The following is a 22,631-nucleotide window of genomic DNA, read 5'->3' on the forward strand; positions in this document are numbered from 1 at the left end:
TCGTTATTTTCTTTTGAATATATTTTAGTCTTTTTATTGTTGTAATTTTGTTATTTATAAATCATATCATGTTTATTTTTATTTTTTTTATTTAGTTTTATAATATTTTAAATAATTAAATATAAATTGTAATAAAATTGTAATAAAATATAAATAATTAAATATAATTGTAAATCTTTTCTACTGTTAAATGTAGCCAACGCCATCTACCAATTTCATGAGGAATCATTTGGAAATCTAGGTCACTACTAAGGGTAGTTTAACCCTCATGCGTGGTTTTCATTCGTTTAGCCACATTTAATAGATGGCTCTGTGTGAAGAAAATTATCAGCGAAACCCGGCGTTGCTTGGGTTAAAAGACATCACATGTTTAATGGTATAAACAATATTGAAAGATCCATTTCCTAAATTAGATAGTATAGATTTCTTTTTTAGATAGCAAGGGACATATGGTACATTAAACATACGATATATATGTAAATGTGTATATATACACACACACACACACATATATATATATATATATATATATATATATATATATATATATATATATATATATATATATATATATATATATATATATATAAACAGATTATTAGTACTGTTATAAACACTTCCTATCATTCATTGAAAAAAAATGGTAGGTATTGTAGACATGCGTCGCAAATGCATTATACAATATCAAACTTGCTCCATATTGCTCCATTAGCAAGGTAGAGTTTTATTTTTTATTTTTGCGCAGTTCAAAAAACAATATTGAAAACAATTAATGCAACAATGTTGAAAAAATACGGCGGCACTAATGGCATAAATTATAAATGAAAAATAGCGACATCTAACGATAGTCCTTACGAAAAAGAGTATTGTTAATTTTAATGGACTTCAGGCGTGATTTAGAAGTCTCAAACTTAAAAACGTTTATTTTTCATGTTTTTTACCCATTTTTTATTCATTTTGGTCTCATTACTGCAATTAGGAAATCAAAGTTAAATAAAATCACGTAAAAACTGTCGGTTCTGATTTTTCTACTGTATGTAGAACACCTCACACCGAGTTAAGGAGTGTGGGAAATTTTAATCGCAGCACTGGCAACACTATTTGGGGATGACACAGCTTTATTGATCGGGCTAGTTGGGCGCGAAGAGCTTTAGTTGCGAGGGCAGCTGGTACGGGTACGCACGTGTGTTTTCTTAACGCTAACAGCTCAACAGGTCAAAGTTTCCGCGAATTCGTGTGATTTACGAGTATCCCCGCCGCGGTCGCTTAACCCTCACGGTGGGAAATTGTATGTCTCGAGTCAGGTAAGAAACTTATTTCAATAACATTATGTAGCTTTTTAATATTTTTTTTTAATTCTGAAGTTTTAAAAACAACATTTTTTATATTAAGTATAATATTTTTTTATATTTACCCATTCTTTTTTTTATTTGAATATAAGTAGATTATTGTTTTGATTTAAATTATGAGAAATGCTGATTTTTGTTTTTAAAACTTTAAAACTTTAAATCTTTTTTCTCTCTAGATATAAATATTACATATTGGTGTTGTATTTTGTTGACGTAATTATTTTAGATTGTAAATTAAATATTTGTTGGTTTGAGAGACAAATCAAGTATTAATTTTATAGAGGTATAATTATTATTCTAGTCTAAGTGAACATGTTTCGAAAATGTAAAAAAAATAAAGAGAAAGCTCATCAAATATAAAATATAGTTCATCCGATTCAGAATGACGTAGGTATACCAAATTGTATCTCAAGAATTTCATAGGACATAAAAATGCATTATTTTAAAGAAAATGACATGCATTTAAAAGGACTTTAGCTTTTCATTTATAAATAAAAAAAAATGTTATGAGTTAAGTAACGTAAAAAGGGAGGTAATAAAAAATAGAAAATCTATATTAAAAAGTCCTAGTTCCGGAACTATTACGTATTTTATAATTTTATTTTTATTTTTTTCGCGCGCCCGATACACCATGGTCGCGTCGTTGGCGAAAACGGTATATCGCATATAATAGTTTATTTTTAGTATTCAATATAAATCTTAAAATTAAAAAAAAATATATATTTATTCTGTCACGTGAATACATAAAAACTGCATTTTTAAGTTGATTTCTCAGTTTAACTACTGGGTATGAGCCTTTACAAAAGCTATACGATTGTTAACTAACATGACTGTTTTTTTCGGATCTCCGTTTGTAAAAATTGCGACATAAATAATTACGACATAATTGATCTAAAAACCCCTCTTGGACCTTTTCTTATATATTATTTGTTTTAAATGATCATGTTTTTAAAAGTTCGTTATTTTACTTTAAAATCAATAACAATAAAGTACTGTAAAAATGACGTATTTTTTTCTCCAAGAAATATAGGTAATATGACGTCATTTTTCGAGTGTTTTCATTTTGTACAGTTCATAATATTATTATAAACAAAATAACAAAATTTTAGAAACTTTTATAACGTTAACTTCTTAATCATACTCGGATATTTCAAAAAATCTAAAAAGGAAATATTTTATAGATCAATTATACTTTATTGATACATTTTTAATTACTAAAATACATTAAATGTTAAATATAAACTAAAAATTGACTTATTTACAAAATATATACAAGAAAATTATAAATAAAATAAGCCATCTAAAATTGCCGTGTGAGGCATGGTTCCCAAAACGCTGGCGGCGTTTCCTTGCTGCACGGCAAGACTTAATCTTTGTGCAAAATAGCCGCCAGCTTTTTGGTCACCGGAAGCAGTGACAAGTTTGGTCGACATATCTGACATGAATTTTTTCATGTCAGATGACCATGGACCCATTGTCTCTAAAGCAAGCGCCGCAAACAAGTAATTGTCTAATAAATTACTATATTTACGACGCTTGAGAGTCTGGGCATGATCGGCTGCAGCCCCCGCTTTCACTGAAGTATTAGCTAGGTGAGAGGGGGCTAAAGTATCAACGCACGTTGCGTCCCATATCAGGGGTCGTCCGAGACTCCATGGAACTAGAGTGATTCCATCAGGTCTCTTGCCATCGTCTCTAAAAAGACCTGGGGGTTCTAAAGTCGCTGGTATAGAGACGGTAGCAAGAGCCCGACGAATCAAACTGTTCAGAGTCCCGTGACGATATAGCCTGCCGGCACTCCTGATACAGGACAAACCATGTCGACCCAACGTGTCCACCTCCTGCCCACACGGACAAAAGTGAGACTCGCAAATCTTGGCACCGAGCCGGAGACCTATAGAAATGCGTAACGTTATAGGATCCAGCATTAAAAATATTAAAAATATTGTCGCATATACACAAACAAAGATATATAGAGAAATGCCGTGCATATTAATTTCAAATAATTTCAAGTAACTTTACATGCTGTTATTTTGTGATGCTATTCGTTGCAAAAATAATTACGACAGTGCCGACGGCCGAAGCGCAGTGCTTTAATGTATAAGACTTCAATGTCTCTTGAAAATAACCTTTTATTTTGCTTTATAACAACAGTATTAGTCTAATCGAACGTTAAAAAACGTGAAAATTCAGAATGACGTATAGAAAAATGTAGCTCAAGGATTTTTCAGCATATCATTTTTTTGTAAACTAAATAAGATGTAATAATAATAATTACGGAACAGTAAATTGTATAATTGTGGAAAAAGTGTGGGGTGCTTTTCGAAAATTGATAAGTGGAGCACTCCACGCTTTTTTCACAATTATACAATTTACTGTTCCTTAATTGATTCCTAGATTGAAAATTACTTTCTACTGTTTAGTTGATTTTATCATAAAAGCTTGTTTTTATTTTTTTGAACTATATTTTTTTTTATTAATTTTTAGTATTTGTTGTTATAGCGACTATCATTATGCTTCGTCTGTAAAAAAAATCAAGTGTATATCTATTACGGTTTAAGAGATAAAGCCCTGTGACTCACGAACAGGCAGCGTAGGGTTTCGTTTTATCCTTTGAGTACGGAATCCTAAAAATCATTCTACAAGATGGCATTATAGATATGTTTCAGTACATTTGAGTTATAGGGAAATAACATTATTATTTTTAGAAACTAAAATCAATCTAGTAACTTTGCCTCAATTCTCCATGAGGCCCTTTCTCTCGCCTCGAAAATCGTTAATCGTGAGGATGTTGATAAGGACAATGCTACAAAATTATTAAAATCGTGTATTGTCATGGGTTTTTGATAATTTTTCAAAATTTTGAATTAAACTGAACGTTCAAAGTGGATAGAAATCGGGTTCAAAGATTCCGTTACTGTTACATACATATATACATACAAACATACAACCCAAGCTAATAAAAGCGTGTTAAAAATGACTTTAGTTTTTCGTTATAAATCATAAACAATTACGAGTTATGTTATTTCAAAAGGAGAGCCAAATGGAAATTTCCATTAAAACTTCCTAATACCCAGAACTCTAAGACTTTTATTTACGCTTTACTGGGAGAACAGTATACGGCATTAAATCTTTTGTTTTTACTATTATACGCATACCCGTAAAAATGGTCTCTGTCCTGTTAGCAAGTGTTGATAATTCGGAGCGCATTTCACTCTCAGATAATCTCATGATATCATGTGACTGGGTGATGAATGTAACCAATTCAGTTACAGTCGAATACATAGAGCGAGCAGCATCAGGATTAGTTGCAACTGCAGCTGGCCAACAAGGAGCAGGATTCATAGGGCTTGCATATCTAATAGGATTAGTAAAAAACCCACAGCTCTAAATCAACCAGCCGGAATGAAGAGATGGGCCGCTGGGCTGGCAGGAGTCAGCAGGACCTCGAACCGCCCGGCTAGTGACCCCGGGAAGGACGGCGGTATGTGTGGTCGCATACCGTCGTGCCCACCAGACGGTGTGGCGAGCGTCAAGCTCACCTGGGCAGAGCCCGATGGGGCAACGCGCTAAGAGGACTCCGGTTGCGTTCCTTTGGAGATCCCGGAGTCCTCTACGCAGCGCCGAGGACGGCCACCGGGGGGGTTTTAGTGCACGAGTCAGCAGGACGTCCATGTTAAATGATGGATTTTTGTCAACAATATGGAAATACCTGGTAGATAACAGGGCCTCCTTGTATAGTCATATGAATGCAAGAATAGAGCTACTGGATGCCTACCTGAGAGGAAGGACAATCCGGGACAGAGAACCACCAATTGTAAAAGCACTTCTCAGTGAGTACCAAGATGCGTACCTGAAGCCTCATGTCACAGTTCTCCACATCAGGAAACAGGGCAGTAGAGATACCTAGCGTACTTTCCGAGGCTATGACACTGGACAGGGCACTCTCAGAAGTCAAGACTATAGAAGGGGAGAATTACTCTGTGGCAGCCCACACTGAACCATGCGAAGTATCCAGCGACACTTGAATGGGCCAGAGGACCAAGAAGGTTCAGAAGAACTATCTAGGAAGTCAGTCTTTCATAGATCAGGCTACCCACCTGGACATAGTACAACAGGTTCTAAGAATGACCATTGCGAGGATGGAGGAAAAGGACAGTGATCCCCACATACAACCGACGAGAAAACCCATATTCAGAAGAAATTGACATATTCAATCTGCTCTACATAATGGAGAAATAGCCTATATGTTCAAAAACTGGGAGAATCCGCCAGGGCTGAAAAAAGAGCACATTCTCTTAAAGAAGGACACAAAAGGGGTCTCTTATCTGCCATCAGACCAATTTATTCACTGAGCTCTACTCCATGTAAGTAAGAAACCCACAAGAGAACAACACCTGATCTGTCAAAACACATAAGAGTAGCCAATGATGATACAAACTTGGGAAGTATTGATTACTGTGGTGTGTCCATAAAAGGAGCAGCCTTGAGACCCCCTCCTCTCCTAAAATATACGTACAACATAAAGAACACTTTCTCAAGAATAGTTAGAGACATAACATTCAGTGAAGCATATTCTGTTGGATACTCATTCTTTGGGTGTAAAGGGAAATGCTACGGAAATCTTCATGTAATCTGGGTCTCTGACCAATTCGCCTATGTCGTGACGCACAGCCATTTTCTGGCTGTAAGAGATTGCATAAATGCTTGGTTCTCAGCATTGGCTTATAGCCATATGTGCCAACGGAAATATCCTGGATATAACTTGTACAATGAGGTTGCAAATGTTATATTTTCTGTGCTCCATGTCATAGGTCTCTACAAGGATAATGCTTATAACATTCTTAAGATTTGCTCTTGTGATTACTACTATACTAAAGGACATAGAAGGAAATCCTCATTTTATGAATTAACTGTGTGAAGTTATAGAAAAACACCCACATTCTATGCTGATCAAGACAGCAACAAGGCGAATTACTGATGCAGTTGGTGCCCACGTGGCCCTTGAGCTGACTGGATTACAAAATGCTTTGGCCATCCTGAAGTGGTGATGGATGAAAGCGTTGCCACATGGATAGAGAAGGGGTCTGTTATGAAACCAGGTCTAAAAGGGGTTGCAGAAACTGTGAGAAGAGCATTCGTATTGGAATTCTCAAGAAATTATTATAACCAGAAAAGGAAATGGCCTAATTTAGTGCCAGGAGCTGACCCCTTAATATTGAGGCTATTGGGGAGAAAGACCCAATGAACCTTGGATAGTAGAGATGTTCGGCAACATACAGTTCGAGAAGACTATGGAGTTTGATTATCAAATATATACTGCAGACGTCCTTGCTGATAAAGCTATTATACCAAGTTTGGAGCATTGGCCATACGAGTATGATGCTCAAGCCCACAGGACTAATTATGGGTTCTTTCCCAAAAAGTTGGAAGGTCACTGTAGGTGTTGCAAAAGAAAGAGAGATGAAGAAAAGGAAACCACGGTTCTTTGGGAAACTGACGTTAGAGATGAGATTATTTCAGGTTGCAACTGAGAACAACATAAAGCATGTTTTCAAATATATACCTCATCAAACCTTGACAAAAAATGAAGATGACTTATTTAAGCATATATTAAGGATGTCTGAAATGTCGTCTATAGAGGAAGGTGGATATATGTTTTTGGCCATGGACTTCTCAAGCTGGTGTACCAGCTTCAGGCATGGCAGGGTGTAACTCCCTTGTTTGAAGTGGTAGACAAACTACTAGGAATTGATAATGTGTTTGCTTATACTCAAAAATTCCCGCTGGAATCTATACTCCTGTTTCAAGACAGGTGCTGTCCGCCCAAGCAAGGTCACGATGGATTACCAGAAAATGGCCCCAGATGCATACATGGTCCTAAGGCTTGGATGGAGGGATTGAGACAAAAAGGATGGACATTAGCGACTCTCTCTTGATACTGGTTGCATCTTGGAGATGCAGAACCATTGCTACCCTAACAGGTCAAGGGGATAATCAAGTTTTCAACCTTAGACTACCCAACGCAGCTCAGAATGACAAGGGGTGAATACATTAAGTGGTCCCAAGAAACATTATGGGGGTTATGCACAGCGGCAGGTATAACCCTCAAGTAGGAGGAGACATGGGTGTCCTCAAATTTGCTAGAATACGGAAGGGAATTCTTCTTCAAAGGAGCACAAGTGAGCTCTGCTCTAAAAAGGGTATCAAAAATGTCAAGCGAGGCCAATCAAACAATACCTTCCTTCAATGGAGACATAGCCGGAGGGTTTTCGGCAGGGATGGGAGCAGCCCAAAAAAATCACCTGCCCTTAGCAGCTTATTGGTGCACAATACTAGAAGCCACCATTATGGCCCACGAACGCTATCCAGTCTTGAGACGCTATCCTGCCGACTACAGCACGTGTTTGCTATCAGTCCCCAGGACATTAGGGGGGTGGCCATTAACCCTGTTCGCGAACTTTGCAACAAGGGCCGTACAAGACCAGCTAACAAATGCCTTTCATCTTACTCGCACCATATTGGAGTCCCCCCGTCATAGGAGTCACGTGCTAAGGGTCGCCACCACAAGAATAATTTAATTAAATTTATAGCCGCATAATTTTAGTTAAGATTACAGTGAGTTAAATTCTAACACAGTTCATGATAATTACCCATTGCCCTTAATTGCAGATCAAATAGATCAACTGTCCAGAACTCGTTACTTTACAACGTTAGATATGGCGTTGGGCTTCCATCGGATACCCGTTTCTCCCGACTCTATCGAGAAAACAGCATTTATTACACCAGACGGTCTATTTGAATTTTTAACAATGCCATTTGGCTTTTGTAATGCGCCTGCTGTATATCAACGATGTATTAACAGAGCTTAGGAAAGGGATCCTAGGGGATGTTGCCCAACTATACATCGATGATGTACTGTGTAAAAGCACTTTCGAGGAAGGTTTAATAAATTTAGAAAAAAAAATGATTGCTTTACATAAAAGTGGATTTTCAATCAATGTTGATAAATGCTCTTTTTTCAAAAAGTCCGTGGAATATCTCGGTTATGTCATTTCTGAAGGACAAGTACGTCCTAGTCCCCGGAAAATAGAGGCCTTAGTAAAATCACCTATTCCTACGACGGTTAAGCAAGTGAGGTAATTCAATCGCCTTGCAGTATATTTTCGGAAATTTATTCCCAATTTTTCCCGCATAATGATTCCACTCTATGCTTTGACTAAAAAGGGTGCTAAGTGGAATTGGAATCACGAACACGAAACCGCACGTAACATTATAATCGAGTGCCTGACAGCTGAACCAGTTCTGACTATTTTTCAGGAAGATGTTCAAATAGAAATGTTCACCGACGCAAGCTCTCTCGGTTATGGTGCCGTACTGGTTCAAGTTATAAACAATAGGCAACATGGAAATTGCTTACATGAGTGTGCGAACTACAGAAGCCGAAAGTAGGTACCACTCCTATGAACTCGCAACACTGGCAGTGGTACGTGCTATTAAACATTTTCGGCATTTCTTGTATGGCAGAAAATTTAAGTTAATAACTGACTGCAACTCTCTCAAGACGTCTAATTAACCGACGGATTAATTGACGGACGGATTAATTATTCTACATATATTTGTCGCTCGAAGGAGTAACATCTCGTAGAATTACTGCTGCACAGTTGTAGACTATTGTTTTGGCTGTTTCGTGGCAATAAATGATTTTATAATTGAGGAAGTTGTCTTTATCGAAATGGACGACCGCCCTTCATCACCTATCATTGGCTCTGGTGCCTTAAAAATATCCTGCTATCCAAATATTTTTCAAAGTTGAATTTTTAAAATGTTATACGACTGTTAACTAACACGTTTTATTCCAAATCAAAATACTACTTAATTTCAATTTTTTAATTATAATTATTAATTTACTAATTACATAAAATTTTCAGTAAAAAGAATATTAAATTAAGGTATAAACTAAAACAAGAACATAGTTACAAAATTTACATACATTTTTCCCATACTTTTTATATAACTACTTGAAAACAAGTATTATATGTTTGTGCATATATGATTTTAGACTATTCTGACGTGTTTTATCGTCTTTGCTTACAACGCTTATGATGGAAGTTAGGTCGGAATTCTGCATGGAGTTGATTGGATATGTCCATGGGCGGCAGTAGCCACTTACCATCAGGTGGACTGCATGCTCGTCTGCTACTACTATATTATAAAAATAAATAAATTCACAAATACAGAAATAAATATAAGTATGTTTATATACATAACTAAGTTATATCTATCTATCTATCTATCTAATACCTTTAGAGCCGATTTCACCAACACTTAATTTATACTAGAGTAGCTATCCCGGTATAACGTTACTCTGTCAATTTATTCTATGGTTAACTTCAATTTCGTTTCACCACGTTAGTCTAAGGATATCTAATTCTCACATAGTTACTCTGTGACGTTGAACGAATGAATTGAACAAATACGTAATGCATCCAAGTAAAATAGTCAGTTTGACGTATACTTGCACAATAGCGCTGCATATTCTTACATTTGTTCGAAAAATACGTTATCTTGACAGTTTAGTTGACAGTGATCCCGAGCTTTTTGGTTTAGTTTTGTCGTATTTCGATTTTTAAACAAATCTTTATTATTGTTTTATATAATTATATAAAGTACTATTAAACAAAACCGATTTTCTGTCTTTAGACGACGTGTCATTATTAAGGTTTTAATCTATGATATAAGTAATAAATACAAGTTGTACTACATACAATACAGTGACAGAAAAATGACACTACTAATCTAAGAATAGCCGCTTATTCGGCCGAAATCGGCGGTATACGACTTTACTTCAGTGTAGAGATTTTGTCACTAGGATAAATGTTGGTGAAACGTAAAATAGGCTTACTCGCGAGTAACTAACGACTTATTCTGGGAATAAGATTTATGCGACGTTGGTGAAATCGGCCCTTAAACGAGCAATTCTTGTATATTGTATATTTATATCAACAACCGCGAAACGGCTCCAACGATTTTCTTGATTTTTCTTAATAGACGTATAGTAATGTTAGTAGTAAGTAAGTATATTAGTAAGAAGTAAAGTACTTAATAAATACAATAAGCTTAATTTGATTTCATAGCCGCGGGCAAGACCCCGCACCTAGCAGAATGAATTACAACGGAGAGCAACAAAACCTGCGCGTCGAGGCCCCTGAATTCATCCCGCGGAGTCCACACCATACTGAGAGGGCTCCATGACTGGCGGCGGGCTCCCTGGGAGCCCTTAAAAGGCGCGACGGCTTCTTCACTGGCCCGCCATTGCCAACCGCGCACTGGGGACCCAGTCGAGAGCCTATACATCTTACATTGACTGATTACGAGAATATAATGAAAGCATCCAATAACATTTTAAGGATGCTATTGGCAGAGGAAAATTATGATTCTGTAAGCAATTTTCTGACGATGGCGGAACATTACATGATGATCGGTGGGCCTTTACATGACTTCTTCAATAGATACCAACCATCGCTCAGAGAGAACAGGAATACCTGCGTCGGTCTTGCGTTCCAACTTATGCTTAGACTCCATGATTTGGACCGTTGGTTCCCCGAGTATGCTTCAAGTTTCGCGCTCGCCTCTTGTGAAGAAAACATATCTGACGTAGAGCGCTATGTCATAGATGGGCCCGGACCTGCTTCCGTGATCCGCACGGAAAAAGAGCACGTGGTAATTTGCGCTAAGGTTTACATAGACGGTCGCTATGGTGTGATCCTCGCCGACCCGGGATATCATATTGCACATTTTGTTACTATCATGGCCGACCGGAATTATCCACATTCAGGTGACTTACCAAATTATTCATATTATTATTAGTTGGTGTTAAATTTACCTATTATTGAGAGATATTGTTAAATAAATTGGAGTTATAATATGAAATTGCAGATTTCTGCAGAATAATTAATATAAAAATACATAAACGCCTATTAATTATATAAATTTATGTTACTACAAAGTGCCGAATTGCGGTAAATAAAAAAGTTTGCCGGTTGCTCCTAAGATATAAGCTTCGCTGATCGAATCATCAATATTGGTTTCTATTTGCAAAATTTGCTAAATATACAAAGACTATGAAAAATTTACAATTTATGGAAGTCGGAGATATTCTTCTTCTTCTTGAGGTGCCTCTCTAACTAGTGAAAGTCAGCTTTCTACATCCCTCACGGTTCTTTGAGAGGCACAATAGTTGCTGCGCGCTATCCCGGTCCACTCTCAAATGTTTCGCAGCCAAAATTTTTTTTCTTCTGCCTACTCGCATTTTCCCTGCGATTTTGTCCATTTAGAGCTGGAGAAGTTCATAACGTGAAAGCCGTAATAATAATAATAGCCGTAATAATGGAATCATAAATTATGATTACGGCGATAAGTTTTAAAACGATACTCTTCCACCAATTTCTAGATTAATTGACTAGAGTCATAGATTAGTGTGGATTCAAGACAAAATGACTAAAACGAAACAAACAATAAATAATAAATCAGTTCATGCAAAATTTTGACATATAGAACACACAAGTTTCTTAGCAATTAATATTCCAGTATGCCAATCAAACTATTGCTTTATTAAATAGTTTCTTATTCCATATTTATACATTCTTAAGAAGGGCAAATTCATATTTTAACCGCGGTTACAGCATTTTGTAGGACAAGTTAGTAAAACATATGAAAGGAAAATGGGAAATGTGGCCTTGCTACCACGACCCCTAAATATATTAATAAATTCTCAACTTCTCGCTTTTTTAAACGATATGTTATTATATTAATAATTATTAGGTAACGTGACCCCTTCTTTAGTTTGAAAGCAACTCCAGGCACTATTGAGCTTCCATAACAGTAGTAGCCTCTGTAGTATTATATTATTAAAACGTGTTTATCTTTCAGGTTGGCACCTCCAGATGTTCGACTTTGACTTTTACAAACAGATTCAATATGTTTTGAGCCCTGCCAATCCCAATTACCTTGAGTGGCACGAGTTAAAGACTAGAGATGGACGCACCGACAAAGAGGTCGCTTTGATCTATTACGCTCAGCCATTTTTGAGCGCCATTCCTGTCACCGAAAAACGCAACCTCGTTTATAAGCTGAAGTAAGCGTATATATTTATTTCAAAATTTAGTAACTTTTGAAACATTTCAAATAATCCATACACGAGTGTAAACTCGTGTATGGATAGCTTTGTCTATTATAAGGGGTCAATTACAATGTTCACACTTACCATCAGATGACTGCATGCTTATCTGCTACTACATTCTTATAAAATAATTCTGATTCGATTATTCTCACTAGGAGTGTACTTGCGCGGGACTTTGAGGGGAAAGTAAGGGCCGGACTGTTCTTCAGAGTGCTACCCACAAACTCGCACTTCACCATAATGGTGGACTACGACGGTCTACCCATCAGGACTAAAGTCGACTTCGACTTTTTCCTCTTCCCGGAATTTGTAAGTATATGACTTTATTATATAAAATATGAGACTACACTTTCTGATTTGAACGTCTTCTACGACATAAATACTCAACTCGACATAAATTTCAAAGATTTGAAAATTCAAACTGTGTTGATCATTGTTACATTTTTTTTATACTCTATAGTACAAAAAGATGCACTCTCGGAATATCATTTGACAATAACAATAGGAGCTAACATATTGAAGATAATTTTTTTATTCTATAGTCCTTATATTATTGTGTTAAATGACTGGGTTCAATTCCTAGCCAAAATATTAGTTGTGTTTATAAATATTTTATGTTTAGTGTGTTGACATGTGTATTTGTTTTCAGCATTTAAATCATACATAACAACAACATTTTACAGTTTTAATTAATTTACAAAATATTTGTTGATAGTATTCAAAATACTAAATTTTGAATAATTTGTATGAATAGCTTGAAATAAACTCTTGGCTGTGATTTTCTTTGTTAAAGATTTATTTCCAAAAAGATTCAAGAAAAGTAAAATTAATAAAACGTAAAAAGCGTTAATACGAGTATAAATAAAAATATACCTAAAGTTTGAATAAATTATAATTAAGTCCGATTTTAATTATATTCATACAGATTTTTTTAAATTCCAAATAATTGGATTCTCTATACTTTTTTTGTTTAGTTAAAACGCTTTACGAAATTATACTGAACTATAATGGTTCTTATTCCTAGACAAATTTTATGGACGGTTTATAAGGGAACACTGGGCTATACGCATTGCTGCTTTGTGGCAGAAATAATTGCGACGGTGGTACTTATCTTACTTTTTAATTTATCCTATATCTTTGAAAACACGATAAATTCGAAAATTTTCTGAATATGTTGAAATTTGTAAATTAAAACAACCGAAATTTATTATCCTTAAACTTTGGTATCAAAAGTATCCCAATATTTAGTTAATACCATAATCGTCAAATCCATCGCAGATATCAATTTTAAATATTAAATAATATTTTTTTTATTATCATAAGGTATTAAAACTAAAGGCAAAAATTCATCGTCACACAACTTAGGAGCAGACAGAGAGTTCTTACTGAAATACTCATTTTTTTTAGCTTTTAAGGACGTCTCTTCCTTCGTAAGCAGTGTTGAAGGTACCGTAAGAGCTTGTAGTATCAACTACCATATATCCTGGATACTCTGGTCATCTTCAGTTGTTCTGACACTGTAGGCACCACATATTTCGAGTAAAATGTGAACAAGGTCCCTATCGTATAATATCGTGTGGGCGTTTAAAATCCATGGAAACATTTTCGGGTTAATTCGGACAGGCCGAGTACCTACGAATGCAATAATGTTTCATATAAATGGACTATTGAGGTATGAACGACGGTTTTTTTTTTTATCAGCGCTTACTCATCGCTTTAGTATCTAACAGCATCCACGTATCTAAAATTATTATAATCAAATCCAACTAAAATGTGGACTATACTTTATTAGAACTGAAGTTATTAGAATTTAATTACATTCATTGTTTACTTATGAAGTATATAATGCTAAAAGTTCATAACGTAATAATGTGATAGTTATATGTTTTCATAATCTTTGTCCTAGTAGAAGTAAAGAAGGCATGAAATAGTTTTTTTAAGCATCATTGCATTCTAAAATTAATAATGTTTAAATTGTACATATATAAATGTTCTATAATAAGGTGCATAAATTTAAAAGCTTATGAATTTAAATTCTCAATATAAAAGATGGTTATAATTCCACCGCAGTCCACTGCGAAAATTTAAAGCTGCAAAAGCTCTTGAAGTTTTGAAAGTTTTGAAACAGCGCGGGTGTTTATTGGATGCTGAGGCGATGAGATAATAGTAGCGATTAGGGATTCCCGCGATATTTTTGCTTCGCGATAGTTTGTAAAGGGCCTGCGTATATATATTTTAAATCAGCTACACTAATTTCGTGTTTGACTAATAATTTCTACAAAATGAAGCTTGCGTTTATGCTACCCTTAATAGCAGTCGGACTACAGGTGTTTCGTTAGATTCATGTCTCATTAATAATTTATTTGTATGAAATTAGACCAGCGTTCACGCTCCCAATGATATTATAGACCTGTTCAATTCAATTTTTGTGAGACTAATTATAAATTGGTTAAAATGGGGCCGTCGTTGAAGCCCGAAATAATAATAAAGATCTGTTATATTAGATTGATATTTTACTAATAATAAATTGTACAAAATGAGACCTGAGTTCATCTCAGGTTAGACCTGTCTCATTAAATTCATGTCTGATTAATAATACATTTTATGAATTGAGACCTGCGTCGATGCTTTCTTTAATATTTCGCGAGCTGTCTTTGTTAGATTCATTTTTGACTTATATTAGAGAGTCAAATGAAACCTTCTTTCATGCTCTTACTAGGGTAGACGAGACTCATAAATGATAATAATTACATTGTTTAATAAATAGGACATTTAATAATAACAGTCTCATTTTCTAACTTTTAATAGATTTCGCATTGTTTGAAAGTTTTCTTCACTATTTATTACAAAAACAGCTAGATGCACGAAGTAGACGTTTTCCGATATTGTTACATGGATTTCAAAATTCTTAGTTCTTTTTTTTACAAAATCTTTCCTTCGTTTTAGGCACTTTAAAATGGATTGATAGCTTAATACCTACACATTTTCCTTTATAATTACAATTTACACTTTTGATATTAATATCCACCTAACTAAATCAGGTTCGCCTGATGTTATATCATTAAATTACTATTATTTCTGCCGCAAAGCAGCTCTTATCGCAAATCTTCACAGCTAGTCTAGCAAAACAAAAACTTATACACATTAATTAAATTAATAAGCAATAAGCTTAAACGCCTCAATCGTAGTCATTATAACTATTATATAACCAACGAAATTAATACAATTCTTTACATTCTATCGACAAATTACCGAATATTATTATTTTTTCTTAGATTTCAGAATTTCAATTTAAGTACCCCATTTGCATTTTCCCTACTACCGGAATGACAGAACATTATTGAGGGTCAAATTCGAGATATTTTTTAACCTATTTTAACTGCTGTGAGTGTATATTTAAAAAGTATTTAAATTTTTTTGAAAATACAGGTCGAACAATTTTCACTATTCAGAAAAGTTAATAATTTATTTTTGCCGATTACTAGTATTTTCAGTAACTTATTTAACCATTTTTTGTAATGTATTCAACATCATTTGATTAGGTATCTGTTTAGCTATCAATTCAGATGTCTTTTGTGATTGTAAGACTTCAACTTAGAAAAGCGCACAATGTAACATAAAGAGCTCAACTATTTAGCTCATCTATTTACTTAAGCTCCATTGACTCAATTTATCTAGATTATATAGACTCATCTGACGCAAACAGTTTGAACCCAGTCGAGTTTGCAATCAATATCAATATAGTCTTCAAATTGACAGGTCTCAATCCGTAACAGTGAAATCCTCTTAAAATATGCTTGCTGGGGAGTTGGAGGTAAACTTGGAAATTCGGCTACATCGATAGTAACTTAAAATCTGTGTATAATAAATAAGCAAATAAAATATAATACAGTACAGTACCTTTCCCTTAATTTTATTTGGTTCGCCACCAGCTTCGCTTTCCAATAAATACAATTGAAAACATTTCTATCAAATTTCAATTACTGGGTTAGTACTACTAACTGGGTTAGTAGTACTAAGTTTACCTAACCATTAATAAATCGACAGAAGAATATGATTTGTTTGATATATACGAGGATACGATATTATGTAAATAACACAGGATTGCAGTAAGCGTAAGCAGTGATAGCTTATATAGAAAATCGCACTCTCGATTGAGGTCTTAGATCACAGGTACGGTAAACGGTGAAGAAATTAATTGGGAGGACAATTGTGACAGTGGGATAGTAGGTAATGGGTTGAATGAAGATCATCATCATCACCAACCAATTAGTTTTCTATTATTAGACTTGGCTTTACTCGCAAATACACTGCTACGTCAGCCCGCTACGGATTGGTACAGATTCGTATAATGAGGCAATTTACCTACATTTTATTTATTTGCCAACCAATAAACACACACTCTGCTACAATAGGCAGAAACGCGGAATAAAATGAACAGATCGAAAGTGACATAAAAAATTAAAATCAAATATACGGGTAATATTGAATAAGTATTGGTAAAATTATATTTCAAACACAAATGAAACTTTCATCTTCCTAGTGCTATTGTTACTGCCATGAAGTAATATAACGATACAAACTTGTTAGTGAAATCAATGTTCAATCGTTAGCTTAGCGAAGCATAGCGTAGCATAACGTAGCATAGCGACTGTGAACTACGCCTTCCTAGCGGTCTGCAATAACAAGCTATTTTAAATTGACGACTCCTTTCTATTAAGAAAATAAAGAATTTTTAATAGGTTGCTACATATAATTCCTATTGTTTTTGAAAGAAGGAAAAATAGTATTCGTTTTTTAAACCTTTATGTGTATACTTTACAATTTTAAACGATTGATTTATTTTTATGTTAATTTTATACAGCGTTTCACTAGTCATATTATTATTTAAATTCCACAATCAAGTAAAAGTTGTAAGAATAATTTGAAGATTCTGTATAATTTGACATTAATTGGATTTTTTGTTAAAAAATAAACATTAATTCCTTTAAATAAGTATAAAATACGTAATAACGAAGTTAATAATATTGATTATTAAACGAATATCCATAGCTGCTTCTCTACAAAAAAAAACTTAAATAATAAACAAGAAATTTTGTACATCAAATATCATTATATATTTATAACACATTGTATATGCATACGCGGCACATATTTCTTTAAAATTTTATGTTTTAATTGTACGTTTATGTATTTATGTACTGTCAAAAAAAATCATGTTTGGAACATCTATATAAAATTATAAGAACAATATTACACCAACCAAACATTTGCAGCATTGGATATCCCATAAATATATTACTCCGCGATACTTATATATTTGTTGGTTTCCTGCAAAATGCTACAGAATGCGCGATTGTATATCATGAACTGGTAAAAAATGAAATCAAGCCTGGCCTCTGATATTATTTCATAACAATCCTTAATTCTCCAATTGTATCATATTTTTGTCCTTCTTATCTGCTCTATAAATTCATCGATATTTTAAAATAACATACGTTAGCCCAAGGCTTGCTCGTTTTATCATAATTTTATAACTTTACAACTACGGTTTTAATTAAACATTTGAATTAGTAGTTGCATCTTTTTATGATCTACTTTTGTATTTAAGTTATACTTCTTTATGCGTGAACCGACAGATGCAACCGAGGTGAAACTACAAAACCTAGTGTTTATCGCATAAATTTTTAAAATACTTAGCAAACGTCGAAGTTTGCCGTATTATTTCTAAATTATTAATGCACTAATAACATTCAATGTTGACCGCGTTACAATTTGAAAGAAGTATAACTTTGCAAGCGTGTATTATGTAGATATAATTGTATCAATCACCTACTATACTAATCTCATTTTAATTCTCCCCCAAGTTACCAGCAGATCTTCTTCTGGATATCTCTCGCTGCAATCGTCAACTAGGGTTCGCTGAGGGAGAACTGTTCGACATGCTATGCCGCCTCGCTCGCTTATTAGCGAATGAACCTTTCGTTTCTGAGATGTTGCACATCGATTCTTACATAAAAACGTACTGTGGCTTCCGGCCTCGTTATTACCATGACAAAGACATCGTGTAATATTATTACAATATTCATTACACACTCCAGCAGTCGCTACCAGATAAAAAAGATCTAAAGTGCTAGGTTTTTGTCAACTTTTAGTATGTACCGATTTATTTGTAAGTTAAATTAGCTTCAGCACTTAATTTATGATAATCATTAAAAAACGTATTAATTTGTATCGGGTATGCATGATATGGGTATTGTGGCCGCTGCAAACTTTCTATAAGGAGAGAAACCTTTACAAACAATTGAAACATTGATCAAGTCTACGACTGGTTCCTATTCATTTAAAAGTAGCACGTTATAACAAGTATTTGGTAGTTACTTGCTGGTGACTTAACACTTTTTGTGGCGTACACAAATCATCAGTTTGCGGAAAGACTCCTACCCCTCTCTAGTTCAAATTTCTTGACGCCGATGCCTTTAAATATGATGGAACGCTGAACGGTTGTAATTTGTGACTTTACTTATCACGAGTACTCGTTATAAATTAATATGAAAAATGTGCAACGACTTCAAACATAAGCACACACTCGCTATAACACGAATACTTACAAATAGTCTACAATTGTAATATCTCTGGAAGCGACTGCTTATGATTAATATTTAAGTCTATTTCTCTTAGTTTGAGCCGGTCTACTATTTAATTAAGGCCGCAGTTAAAAAACTGTTTTGCTCTCAAAAATAAAACATTAATGTAATTGCATTTTACCATTATGTATTTAATTAATTAATTTATTATTATTATTTAATTAAGTAAACATTATCGTTTTGGCGTAAGATTACTAAACGAATCCGTCTCGTCCAGGTCCTATGTATAATTTAAGTTTATAAATATAAAAAAATGTGTTATATTCATTGTGATTGTGTTTATGAGTAAATAAGGTCATAATAAAATACTTAGCTATACATTTTCTGTAACATGTCAAATTTCAATAATTGGGGACATTGATATTATTAATGATGAACTTAAGTGTATCATTAAAAATCACAATGCGCCATATAAAAATCTTTTGTCATTTTTTACCATCATCGACAACTTAAGGAAATAATACAAGTTTGATATAAAGAATTCACGATTTCTGAAAATAAATAAAATATTCGGAACATCGAAATAACACACTCGGCAGTTTTACGACGATGCCAGAAAATTTAAAATCTAAAATACGTACTTATAATAGCTAAGCCTTTTTATGACCTTGTATGCTGTATATTAAGTTAATTTTAGGTTAAGTTCCTTTACTTTAATGATATTTGTTTTAGTACCAAACCCACGGCCGACAGCAAGGAAAAGTATGCTTTTAATTTACCTTTTTCTCTAATATATCTAATTTCTATATATATCTTATCTATCCTTATCATGTAAGAGCTATGTTTACTAAGTGTCTATGCTAACCGTGTATACGTAAGTGGATAATCTCCAATTTTCTTCTTCTTAGTATTTACTGTGGGAAAGATCCACTATGGATAATAATGTAATCCATGTCTAGGTTTAAGAAGCAGTGTGTGTTAGCTCTTCAGCGCCACATCTGTATTTGTGGTCCACTATAGTAGTTTCTATGCATCAACACCACACTTTTCAATTTGCGCATTTCTTGACAGTAAAAATTTTAAAGACACATTTATTTATTAGAAATAGACAGGTTTATAGATTCACCTACAAAACATACTATATTGATTCCAAATAAATCCGTACGAATTATATCGTCTATAATAATATACATGAATGTATTAAAAAAATTCAAGCCGGTAAAAGACGTTAATCGCTAAACGAATTTTTCAAAAAGAAACTACTAAATTGGACGAAGTATAATTTTAAGAGTGCAAAATGGCACTTATATCGCGTGGGACTTACTGTCTTACTTGTATTTCAATTGTATCAGCAGTGAACCATTCCTACTTTGGCGACTAAACAATTTTAAGCTCTATTCACATCTGCCGATATAGTACGTGGCAGAAACGGCGTAGTCGCAAGTTTTCTTACGGAGGACCGATTGCTGTCACACGGCGTATCATCTTGTGTTTTTTACAACTAGCAACAGCATAAACAATTATCGTGTTGTGTTCATACGCAAGTTTACGTGAGCTGGCTTTCATATTCTCCAATATTCAATTCTTAAATAAACTAAGCACAACAAATACACTTTGTCATGAAGCTTAACTGAAATTATAAATTCGCGTGGACTCTGAACGTACCGACACCAATGGAGTCGATAGCAGTCGGAGTCGTTGAATATTACCGATGCTGCCGATGCTACCGAGCCGGTGACGTGTATGTCAATGAAGAACCGCCCATCGTCGCCTAAGAAGTCAATGCTCTTCCGATGGCGCTTTGTTGCCTATTGATTTGTTCGACCCTCATATCGCTCGTCCAACGCAAGCTACGTCTGATGTATGTACTATAACGTGTCTAAGGATGCGAATAGAACTTTACTCGCTAATTTTTATGAAGCATAAAAAATAAAAGGGTCAATCGGCCTGCACAAGAATGAAATTAAACAGAAATGCCTCATTTTATCTCAGAATGGTTCACTGTAATTTATCTATCTAGTTTTAAGTTACTGTGTATTCGTACTCGTACTTCGAGCTCAACACAATTGGATAATATTTCCATTATTATTATTATACATAAGTGCAAAGGACACTTTTTTAGATATTAAGTACAATAGTGTTTAAGAAGTTTCGGAGAAGACTTCTACGCATTATATACACCTGCGTAGATATATACAGAGTGTTCATTTACAACGATTTTAATAATAGCATATTGATCTAAAGTTTTTTAAAAGTATTTGATCAAATGGAGTTTTCACACTCAAATAACATATTAAAACATGATTGTGGAAACATTTTCCAAAAAATCATGACATGTTAATTAACCATTTTTGAGTAAAGTAAATCTAGGTGAAAAAACTGGTTACAAAAATAGTGTAACCGTATGACAAAATTGTGTTCAAAAGTTTTAAGGGACCCTACATGCCTCTCTTAGTACACATGTCGTGTATCTAATCGAATTCAATTTACAAGGCGCCCGCGTACTGAATGCGAGGTCGTCTAATTTTCGATGAGCCTAGTCTCACGACCAGGCTAACGTGGCAATTTTATATTGACATATTATGTATAAAATTTTTTCGTATAAAAATATAATATATATAATTGGCAAAGGGTATTTCGTCAGTTTTCTGGTGAACGACCAAAAAATTTTAATTAAAAAAAAATGAAACATATTAAATTAAACAAAACGTTTCAATCTAAGACTAACGTAAAAACGTCTGAAAACTTCTAGCCTAGATGTGAAATATTTTTTATTACATTGGCCCTATTTACCCTTTGGAGTAACGTATTACAAAATCATACTTTATAAAATCAAACACTCTGTATGTCTTACTTATTAGGAATGTAATTATGCGTACATACATTATTATTGAAAATTATTGCGTTTGGCACGGAAGGGTATTTCATTGGATTGTTGAAGACTGGTATGCATTAAGTGGTTGACGCATCATCCTTGTTACATACGAATTTTACGACCAACAATTACACAATCTTAAAGCATAAGATTGCTGGATATCTATACCGACCGGATGGTGCGTTAGTCCTTTCAAAAAGTTTGTTATGGAAACGTATTGATAAGTAAATTTAATATACTGTATGGACGTAGAAATTAAAAATTAAAAAACCTTTCGATCATAAATGATTCTATTGAAAAAATAAATATATGTATGTCGTCATAAAATGTTGTTTTATTTCTTCAGTATGTACCCAACGCAGTATTATGTGTAGGCAGTATTATTTTACTTTATCTATTGGTTACCTTACGCCATGTTCTATGAACATCTCCACACAAGACAGACACTACGGTGTAGCCAAAAGGACGGTTATGATTATGACCGATATATTTGTATGATTGTATGTATGTTGAACTCTTTCCATATAACGTCTAAACAAATTATCTTAATTCGACAGACAACTTTTACCTACTGAATATGTGACATCACATTAAGTTAAATGTGTCCAAAATTAAATCCAATGTACTAGAAGATAAAG

The 22,631-nt window shown here is 34.2% G+C and overlaps 1 protein-coding gene across 1 annotated transcript; it reads left to right on the forward strand.

Moving 5' to 3' along the window:
• The first annotated feature begins 1,167 nt into the window (after positions 1 to 1,167).
• Positions 1,168 to 22,303, forward strand: LOC140743227 (uncharacterized). The gene is made up of 5 exons (XM_073074346.1): positions 1,168 to 1,304; positions 10,487 to 11,187; positions 12,282 to 12,486; positions 12,687 to 12,840; positions 18,399 to 22,303. The coding sequence occupies exons 2-5, from the start codon at positions 10,734 to 10,736 to the stop codon at positions 18,600 to 18,602; spliced, it is 1,017 nt and encodes a 338-aa protein (XP_072930447.1). The 5' UTR covers positions 1,168 to 1,304; positions 10,487 to 10,733; the 3' UTR covers positions 18,603 to 22,303.
• The last annotated feature ends 328 nt before the right edge of the window (positions 22,304 to 22,631 follow it).

Source organism: Epargyreus clarus, unplaced genomic scaffold (assembly GCF_041222505.1).
Source record: "Epargyreus clarus isolate Ecla_fem2 unplaced genomic scaffold, WU_Ecla_fem_2.2 ptg000007l, whole genome shotgun sequence".
Classification (NCBI taxonomy): domain Eukaryota; kingdom Metazoa; phylum Arthropoda; class Insecta; order Lepidoptera; family Hesperiidae; genus Epargyreus; species Epargyreus clarus.